The sequence below is a fragment of the Anomaloglossus baeobatrachus genome, chromosome 7 (genome assembly GCF_048569485.1).
Source record: "Anomaloglossus baeobatrachus isolate aAnoBae1 chromosome 7, aAnoBae1.hap1, whole genome shotgun sequence".
Classification (NCBI taxonomy): Eukaryota; Metazoa; Chordata; class Amphibia; order Anura; family Aromobatidae; genus Anomaloglossus; species Anomaloglossus baeobatrachus.
In genome coordinates this window covers 269,983,182-269,993,693 of record NC_134359.1, presented here as the reverse complement: position 1 = coordinate 269,993,693, position 10,512 = coordinate 269,983,182, and the positions used below count along the sequence as shown (strand labels likewise).

General features: G+C 50.8%; 1 protein-coding gene across 1 annotated transcript in view; it reads left to right on the top strand.

The window, feature by feature from the left end:
- USP31 (ubiquitin specific peptidase 31) overlaps window positions 1-10,512 on the top strand; it is a 155,362-nt gene that overhangs the window by 126,380 nt on the left and 18,470 nt on the right. The window contains exons 11-13 of the mRNA XM_075318123.1: window positions 483-612; window positions 791-910; window positions 8,224-8,449. Of these exons, the coding sequence (XP_075174238.1) occupies window positions 483-612; window positions 791-910; window positions 8,224-8,449 (476 nt within the window). The remainder of the gene's footprint in view (window positions 1-482; window positions 613-790; window positions 911-8,223; window positions 8,450-10,512) is intronic.

Genomic DNA, 10,512 nt, shown 5'->3' with positions numbered 1-10,512 from the left:
GAAATGCAATTCAGGCGTCATCAGTGCAACAAACACCACAGTTACACACAACACGACAAACATTTTCCAGATCAGGCGCTTTGTAAAGTGGACTACATACAAATGAGGGATTCAATTTCTGTCACATGAATCATTTGATCAGATCACATGACTTAAATAGTGAAGGGGAGGGATCCCAAAGAGCCACACCTGAAATTGGAAGCTACAGCCAGCTAGGAAAGGGTGCTTAACCCTTTCAGCACCACAAGCAAGGAGATGTTATCAAATAACAGTAGTGAACCTGACATTGGCACAGCGCTGTGACCTTCTGACAGCAGATTCACCAGAGATCTCCCCCAAGCGAGATACACTCATGACACTGAGACCTTGTAACACTAATGAGTCGCATGACACCGGGGAGGGAAAATGACTAATTGGGCACAATTTGGCCATTTTCACTTAGGGGTGTACTCACTTTTGTTGCATTGTGCTTGATCTTGCAGCCTTTTTGGGAACACAGAAGAGGAATACGTCCCCGATTCGGAGAGCGTTCGCCTGCAGCGGGAGCTACATCATCAGCCGCAGTGCTGCAGCCTGTCCCAGTGTTTTCAGCTGTATACCAAAGAGGAGCAGGTTAGTAGTCCTTATGGCGCCATATGACCCAGATTGCTTGAAGTCGGGTTTTGGGTGGGGTATGGGGGGGGGGTAAACATTAAGTTGCATTGCATTCTTACAGTATTTGCCTTCCCGTGCTGTATATTTTGTGCCTATAAATCCATCTGCCTGACCCGCTTCTGCCGCCTATTTGCAGCTGGCTCCCGGCAATGCCTGGCGCTGTCCTCACTGTAAACAGCTTCAACAGGGCAGCATTAAACTCAGCCTGTGGACCCTGCCCGATGTGCTTATACTACACCTGAAACGATTCCGGCAGGTAAGATGGCGTCCGCTATGCAGAACTAATGCTCACCGTAGAACCATTTGCTTCTTATGTGATTCCTTTCGGATAAGACTCGTAAAGCTTTACTAACCCACTGATCCCCCGCCAGTGCAAACACTGATGTACAAGTATTAATCGCTCATTTCGGATCACTCAAAGGGCTCCTCTAGGTCAGAAGATCCTTTTTTTTCCTGAATTTACTGGGTCTAAGAGTCTCACATTTAGGGTAGGATTCCACTTGCGAAAGACTATTGCGTATCTCGCATTGTATCTCCCGGGTCAGCCTGCCTCTCTACCGACAATTGCGTATCAGCTGCATCTATTTCTATGAAGCTGACCCGCTCCTATCGGGAGAGAGGCTGGCCCTCCCGGGAGATGAGCTAAATGGAATCCTACCCTTAGGACCTTCATCATTTAGATGCAGCAAAAATATTGAAGGATCCACACGTTACATAGACTGCAGTTGATTTCTATGGTCACCTTGTAATGCTGTATTTTCCCTGCGGAGGTGCTGCAGGGAAATTGTAGACTTGCTTGCAGGCTCTTCTACTGATTACAGCTGATTTTGTGGTCTTGGAGGAAGGATAGCCCATAAATGTGTAAATTACTGTATTTTTTGTTTTATAAGACGCACCCCAAATTTAGAGGGGAACAAATGGCAAAAAAAAAAGTATGGGGTCCGTCTGTCTTATAATCCAGTGCTGTTTTCCCAGGAGGGGGGTGGCAGCGATGGTTTAGCGAGGTCACAGGAGACGGGCGAAACTGCAGGCGTTATGGCGGGGGTCCCGGATGCTCACTGAAGGCGCTGGCAGGAACATCCAGAAACTGTAAGCAGTGCAGGCTTCAAAGAAATGGCACCCAGAGTCTGTGCGTGCGCAGATTGAACTATCTGCTCAATTACTAACTGAGATCTCATCTGTGCACGCGCCAATTCCGGGCACCATTTTCCTTGAGTCCACTGCTGGGAGATCAATGGACCCGAAGTGGCGCATGCGCAGATGAGATCTTTATGAGCTCCATCTGCGCACCCGCCGACTCCATGCGCCATTATTTGAAGCCCGCACCTTTAGGATGGTCCTTGCCTTACCCCCCCGTAGTGAGCACAACCCAACATCAGCATCACTCGCAGAACAGCGCACCGCACGTAGCATTGCCCCTGCCTCCTGTCTTCATTCTCCACCATACCTCGGTAAGCTACATTCGGATTACAAGGCACACCCTCCATTTCCAAATTTGGGGAGGAAGAGTGACTCTTTATAATCCTACAAATATGGTACATGAAGGTTTATGGCCGCTGGTGTCTCTAACTAACAGTCTTTTCTTTTTCGCTCCTAATTGGGAGACCCAGACAGTGGGTGTATAGCTACTGCCTCTGGAGGCCGCACAAAGAACTACACTTAAAAGTGTAAGGCCCCTCCCCTTCTGGCTATACACCCTCCCGTAGGAGTACAGATTCCCCAGTTTTAGCTTTGTGCGCAAGGAGGTCAGACACGCACGCATAGCTCCATTGTTTTTAGTCAGCAGCAGCTGCTGACTATGTCGGATGGAAGAAAAGAGGGTCTATACAGACTCCCAGCATGCTCCCTTCTCACCCCACTTATGTCGGAGGTGTTTGTAAGGTTGAGGTACCCATTGCGGGTACGGCGGCAGGAGCCCACATGCTGATTCCTTCCCCATCCCTTTTTACAGGGCTCTGGGTGAAGTGGGATTTACCGGTCTCCAGGCACAGAGACCGTGCTCCATCTACAGCCCCTGGAGAAGATGCTGGATGGAGCGGAGTACATCAGGGACATGGCCCTGCTTCCTCAAGGTACTCTGTGTCCCCGTGTATCTGGCGCTCACACCGCAGCATGCTGGGTGTTGTAGTGCGCCGGGGGACATCAGCGCTGCGGCGCCTGTGCCATGGCCTCATTCAGCTCTGCTGAAGCAGGCACATTTATGGGAATAGGCCGCGCCGGCCGCTGGGACTGCGGCGCGGCTGGCACTTGTAGTGCGCCGGGGACTTCAGCGCGGCCTGCGCTTTTACGGCGGCCGCGCTGATAACTACAGTCCCCGGCTTTTGCGGCCTGCTTCCTTTCGTTCCCGCCCCCAGACCTGCCAGTCAGGAGAGGGGCGGGACTCGGCCCACGTCTAGAACTCGGTCGCGCCGGCCGCTCGAACAGCGGCGCGGCTGGCACTTGCGGTGCGCCGGGGACTTCAGCGCGGCCCGCGCTTTTACGGCGGCCGCGCTGATAACTCGAGTCCCCGGCTTTTGCGGCCTGCTTTCGTTCGTTCCCGCCCACAGACCTGCCAGTCAGGAGAGGGGCGGGACGCTGGCCAGTGCATCAGCGCTGAGGGCTGGAGTCGTTTTTACATACTCCAGCCCTCACAGTCAGCACAGAGGGGACACTGTTCCCGCACTTTTGTTTGGGAACTCCCACGGACCGCCCCTCTCCACAGAAGCCGGCAGCCATTCTTGCTGACACGCTGAGCTGCAGAGGGGAGCCGGGGAGACCCAGACAAGACAGCTGCAGCCTCTTACCCGCTGTTCAGCGGGCGGTAAGCAGCCCTCAGGGCTCACCCCCTCTTGTGCTCGTAGTATTCTTAGTATTTTGTTTCTACAAATACTTTGTACTGCATAGCGCTGGTCGCCCTTTGGCTATAGACTCTCTCACATGCAGAGAGCCAGCAGCATGTCGCCCGTAAAACGCAAGGGTGCCAAGGCACAGACATTGTATGCTTCCTGCACCGCATGTGGGACTTTTCTACCGGCAGGCTCCACGGACCCCCATTGTGTGCAGTGCTCGGCCCCTGCGGCGCTTGCACAGTCGGGACCTCTGCTGGACGTGTCCCAGGGTGTACCACCTGTGAATGCTGTCCAGGTGACAGGAACTGAGTTTGCAGCTTTTGCTGACAGAATGTCTCTCACTATGTCACAAATTCTTGACACATTGCGAGCTAGGCCTGTGCTTCAGACCACGGACACTGTGCATGTATTGCCCCCTGGTCCCCCTCAGCTCCTAGCTCCGGGACGGGCATCTACACCTCAGGGTGAAGACTCTGACTCGGACGATGAGATACCCTAAGCGTACATTAAGCACTTTTCTGGACCACGCTGACTTCAGAGACGCAATCCAGAAACCCCACGCTTATCCTGAAAGGCGTTTTCCTAAACGTCTTAAAGATACACGCTACCCTTTTCCCTCTGAAGTGGTCAAGGGTTGGACCCAGTGTCCAAAAGTGGATCCTCCAATTTCCAGGCTTGCAGCCAGATCCTTGGTTGCTGTTGAAGATGGAGCGGCACTTAAAGATGCCACTGACAGGCAGATGGAGCTCTGGCTGAAATCCATCTATGAAGCGATTGGAGCGTCATTAGCGCCTTCTTTTGCGGCCGTATGGGCACTCCAAGCTATCACGGCCGGGCTTGCGCGAGTCGACTCAGTCACACGTGCATTTGCCCCGCAGGTAGCACCATTGACCTCGCAAATGGCGGCATTCGCGTCGTACGCGATTAATGCTGTTCTTGACGCTACAAGCCGCACGGCAGTGGCGTCAGCCAACTCAGTTGTTTTGCGTAGGGCTCTGTGGTTGAGACATTGGAAAGCAGATTCTCATTCCAAGAAGTGCTTAACCAATTTGCCTTTTTCTCGTGACCGATTGTTTGGAGAGCGTTTGGATGAAATCATCAAACACTCCAAGGGTAAGGACTCTTCCTTACCGCAACACAGACAAAACAAGCCCCAACAGAGGAGGGGTCAGTCTGGTTATCGGTCCTTTCGAGGACAGGGCAGGTCCCAATTCGCCTCGTCAAAAAAGACTCAAAAGGACCAGAGACGTTCAAATTCTTGGAGGTCTCAGTCACGCCCAAAAAGACCAGCCGGAGGAACCGTTGCCAAAACGACGTCCTCCTGACTTGCGGTCTCCGATGCCCACACCCGCGGTCGGTGGGAGGCTGTCCCACTTTGGCGACATTTGGCTAGCAAATGTCAAAGACCGTTGGGTGAGAGATATTCTATCTCACGGGTACAGGATAGAGTTCGGTTCTCGTCCGCCAACTCGTTTCTTCAGAACTTCTCCACCACCAGACCGAGCCGATGCTCTGTTGCAGGCGGTGGCCGCTCTAAAGGCGGAAGGAGTGGTGACCTCCGTCCCTCTTCAGGAACAGGGTCACGGTTTTTACTCCAATCTGTTTGTGATCCCAAAAAAGGACGGATCGTATCGTCCCGTCCTGGATCTGAAGTTGCTCAACAGACACGTAAAAGTCAGGAGGTTCCGGATGGAATCCCTACGCTCCGTCATAGCCTCAATGTCTCAGGGAGATTTTCTAGCATCAATAGACATCAAAGATGCGTATCTCCACGTGCCGATTGCACCAGAGCATCAGCGTTTCCTACGTTTCGTCATACACGACGAGCACCTACAGTTCGTAGCGTTACCCTTCGGTCTGGCAACAGCCCCCCGGGTCTTCACCAAAGTCATGGCAGCAGTAGTAGCTGTTCTGCACTCGCAGGGTCACTCGGTCATCCCGTACCTAGACGACCTGCTTATAAAGGCATCCTCTCAAGAAGCATGCCAACACAGTCTGAAGGTGGCGCTAGACACTCTCCAGACTTTCGGGTGGATTATCAACTTTCCAAAGTCTCATCTAACCCCGACCCAATCTCTGACTTATCTTGGCATGGAGTTTCATACTCTATCAGCGATAGTGAGGCTTCCACTGGACAAGCAGTGCTCGCTACGGACTGGAGTGCAATCTCTCCTTCAGAGCCAGTCGCACTCACTGAGGCGCCTCATGCATTTCCTAGGAAAGATGGTAGCAGCAATGGAGGCAGTCCCGTTCGCGCAGTTTCATCTGCGCCCTCTCCAATGGGACATTCTGCGCCAATGGGATGGGAAATCGACGTCCCTCGACAGGACTGTCTCCCTCTCTCAGACTGCCAAGGACTCTCTACGTTGGTGGCTTCTCCCCAACTCATTGTCACAGGGAAAGTCGTTCCTTCCCCCGTCCTGGGCAGTGGTCACGACAGATGCGAGCCTATCAGGGTGGGGAGCGGTGTTTCTCCACCACAGGGCTCAGGGGACGTGGACTCAGGAAGAGTCCACCTTGCAGATCAATGTTCTGGAAATCAGAGCAATCTATCTTGCCCTGCGAGCCTTCCAACAATGGCTGGAAGGCAAGCAGATTCGGATTCAGTCGGACAATTCCACGGCGGTGGCGTACATCAACCACCAAGGGGGAACACGCAGTCGCCAAGCTTTTCAAGAAGTCCAGCGGATTTTGACGTGGGTGGAAAGCAGAGCGTCCACCATATCTGCAGTTCACATCCCAGGCGTGGAAAACTGGGAAGCAGACTTTCTCAGTCGCCAGGGCATGGACGCAGGAGAATGGTCCCTTCACCCGGACGTGTTTCAACAGATCTGTTGCCGCTGGGGGTCGCCGGACGTCGATCTGATGGCGTCACGGCACAACAACAAGGTCCCAGTTTTCATGGCACGGTCTCACGATCACCGAGCGCTGGCGGCAGACGCCTTGGTTCAGGATTGGTCGCAATTCCGACTCCCCTATGTGTTCCCACCTCTAGCATTGTTACCCAGAGTTCTCCGGAAAATCAAGTCCGACTGCCAGCGAGCCATACTCGTCGCTCCAAATTGGCCAAGAAGGTCGTGGTACCCGGATCTGTGGCATCTCACGGTAGGCCAACCGTGGGCACTACCAGACCGTCCAGATCTGCTGTCTCAAGGGCCGTTTTTCCATCTGAATTCTGCGGCCCTGAACCTGACTGTGTGGCCATTGAGTCCTGGATCCTAGCGGCCTCAGGTTTATCTCAGGGAGTTGTTGCCACAATGAGACAGGCTAGAAAACCATCCTCAGCTAAGATCTATCACAGGACGTGGAAGATATTCTTAGCGTGGTGCTTGGCTCAAGGGTTTTCTCCCTGGCCATTTGCATTGCCAATTTTTCTTTCCTTCCTGCAGTCTGGGTTGGAAAAAGGTTTGTCCCTTAGCTCGCTTAAGGGTCAAGTCTCCGCGTTATCCGTATTCTTTCAGAAGCGCTTGGCACAGCTTTCTAAAGTACGCACGTTTCTCCAAGGAGTTTGTCATATCGTTCCTCCTTACAGACGGCCATTGGAACCCTGGGATCTGAACAAGGTTCTCCTTGCTCTTCAAAAGCCGCCTTTCGAGCCTTTGAAAGAGGTTCCCCTTTCTCGGCTTTCACAAAAGGTAGTTTTTCTTGTAGCGGTCACGTCTCTTCGAAGAGTGTCCGAGCTGGCGGCGTTATCTTGCAAATCTCCCTTCCTGGTATTTCACCAAGACAAGGTAGTACTGCGTCCAATTCCAGAGTTTTCTCCCAAGGTGGTTTCTTCCTTTCATCTCAATCAGGATATCACTTTGCCATCTTTGTGTCCGCATCCAGTTCACCAATTTGAAAAGGGTTTACATCTGTTGGACCTGGTGAGAGCACTCAGGATTTACATTTCTCGCACGGCGCCTCTACGCCGTTCGGATGCGCTCTTTGTCCTAGTCGCTGGTCAGCATAAGGGATCGCAAGCTTCCAAATCCACCCTGGCGCGGTGGATCAAGGAACCAATTCTTCACACATACCGTTCTGCTGGGCTTCAGATTCCATCTGGACTGAAGGCCCATTCTACCAGAGCCGTTGGTGCGTCCTGGGCGTTGAGGCATCAGGCTACGGCTCAGCAAGTGTGCCAGGCGGCTACCTGGTCGAGTCTGCACACGTTTACCAAACACTATCAAGTGCATACCTACGCTTCGGCAGACGCCAGCCTAGGTAGACAGGTCCTTCAGGCGGCGGTGGCCCACCTGTAGGAAGAGGCTGTATGACAGCCCGTTCATGTGGTATCTTTTTACCCACCCAGGGACTGCTTTTGGACGTCCCACTGTCTGGGTCTCCCAATTAGGAGCGAAAAAGAAGAAGGGAATTTTGTTTACTTACCGTAAATTCCTTTTCTTCTAGCTCCAATTGGGAGACCCAGCACCCGCCCTATCTGTTTTTAGGGTTTCGTTTTTTCGGGTGCACATGTTGTTCACGTTGTTTCTTAAGTTCTCCGATCTGGTTATCGGATTGAATTTGTTTTTGAAACTGTTATTGGCTTTCCTCCTTCTTGCTTTGGTACTAAAACTGAGGAATCTGTACTCCTACGGGAGGGTGTATAGCCAGAAGGGGAGGGGCCTTACACTTTTAAGTGTAGTTCTTTGTGTGGCCTCCAGAGGCAGTAGCTATACACCCACTGTCTGGGTCTCCCAATTGGAGCTAGAAGAAAAGGAATTTACGGTAAGTAAACAAAATTCCCTTCTTCTCTGCGCAGGATGGAGATCGAAGGCTGAAGTTGCAGAATATGGTCCGCTTCCCATTAGTAGGATTGGATATGACGCCCCACGTGGTCAAGCGCAGTCAAAGTTCCTGGAGCCTCCCATCACACTGGTCACCATGGAGACGACCTTACGGCCTGGGACGTGACCCTGAGGACTTCATATATGACCTTTATGCAGTGTGCAACCACCATGGAACCATGCAAGGGGGGCACTATACAGGTGTGTAGTATGGAAGCAATAATGGAGCAGATCTTATAGGAGCCATGAATTATAAATGGCGTGTCATAACCTCCATCTTTTTTTTGCAGCAATATCATAGCATACTGCACTGCTATGGCAGTCAGTCAGTAATGCAAATCCAACAGGGAAGAAATGATGCAGTTGTTAACATATAGTTAGAAAGTTGTAGTTACAAGAATACTAACTGATCACACGTCCAGGATAAGTTATCACTTAACCCCTTCACAACCGAGGACGTAACGGTACGTCCTAAATCATAAAGGGGTGATTACCACCAGCTGCTGCGGTGAGCCGGTAGTGATCCCTGCACATGTCTGCAGATTTGAACAGCATACGTGTGCATCGCAGGCATAGGTGGATTCATGATCCACCCATGCCTGGTAACCCCTTAAATTGCGCTGTCAATATGTGACAGCACAATTTAAATGACTGCTGCGGGTAACGTGCTCCTGACATGATCACAGGGTCACATGATGACTTCTGTCACTATCATGACTCACGTCCTGTTACAGCCAGCAGAGCGCTGGCTGTAACAGAAGATGAGCATTTCTGCTGATCAGAGCTGTGCAGCTCTGATCAGGAGAAATGAATGAGCGATCAGACTGCTGATCCTTATAGTCTCTTAGGGGGACTAGTAAAAATACAAACGTAAAAAAAAAAGTTTAAAAAATCAAAATATAAAAAACAGCTAAAAGTTAAAATCATCCCCCCATTGAAAATTAAAGGGATAAAAAATATTACACACATTTGGTATCACCGCCTTCAAAAATACCTGATCTCTCAAAATATAAAATCAATCTGTAAACGGCATAGCGGCAAAAAAAATTCCAAACTCCAAAATTACATATATTGGTTGTCGCAAATTTTGAGCAACATGCAATAACAGGCGATCAAAACTTAGCATCTGCACTAAAATGGTACCATTAAAAACGTCAGCTCGAGACGCAAAAAATAAGCAGTCACTAGCCATAGATCCCTAAAAATGAAAATGCTACAGGGTGTGGAAAATGGCGCAAAGAGTGCGCCACATTTTTTTGGACAAACTTTTTAATTTGTTTTTAACCCCTTAGATGAAAGTAAACCTATACATGTTTGGTGTCTACAAACGCACAACGACATCAGTTTTACCATATAGTGAGCTCTGTAAATAGAATATCCCAAAAACAATCATGCAATCGCACTTTTGTTTTGCAGTTTTTCCGCACTTGGGATTTATTTTACTGTTTTCCAGTACACTATATTGTAAAACTAATGGTTTAATTTAAAAATACAACTTTTTTTCACAGCCGCACTCTTGACTATTACCAGGAACTGCAGTCTACCCAATTTATATGAATGGAAAATTGCTGCAGCGGGTTGCTGGCAGTGGTGCAATTCATTCCTGGTATTAGTGAATTGGGGTATGAAGTATGAGTTGGGATTCCAATGGGAATTGATAATGTATTCCAGCTTTGCAAACTTGCGCAAGAGAGTGGAGCTGGAAGACCCCTTTAAATAGTGACAGATCTTAGCGATATGACATCACTTACTATGTTGGTAAAGGGAACTGGTCACCAGGTTTTTCCTTTATAAGCTGCGGCCACCACCAGTGAGCCCTTATATACTGCATTCCAGAATACTGTATACAAGAGCCCAGGGCACTGTGTATAAGAAAAAACACCTTTATTATAGTCACCTAGGGGGTGGTCCGGTGCAATGGGTGTCGCTGCTCTCGGTCCGGAGCCTCCTCCATCTTGTAGGATCGCTGTCCTCCAGCCTAGCCCCATGTGAATGATTTGTCTTAAGTCATTCATACAGAGGCCTCCATTGCGCTCTTGTGCATGCACACTTTGATCTGCCCTGATGGGGGCCTCAGAAGGAGGAGGACGGAGATCGTCGCAGAGAGGAGGCGCCGCAGCAACACCCATCGGACCGGAGAGAGGAGGCGCCGGACCGGAGAGCAGCGACACCCATTGGACCAGAGAGCAACGACACCCCATTGGACCGGAGAGAGGAGGTGCCGGACAGGAGAGCAGCAACACCCATCGGACCGGAGAGCAGCA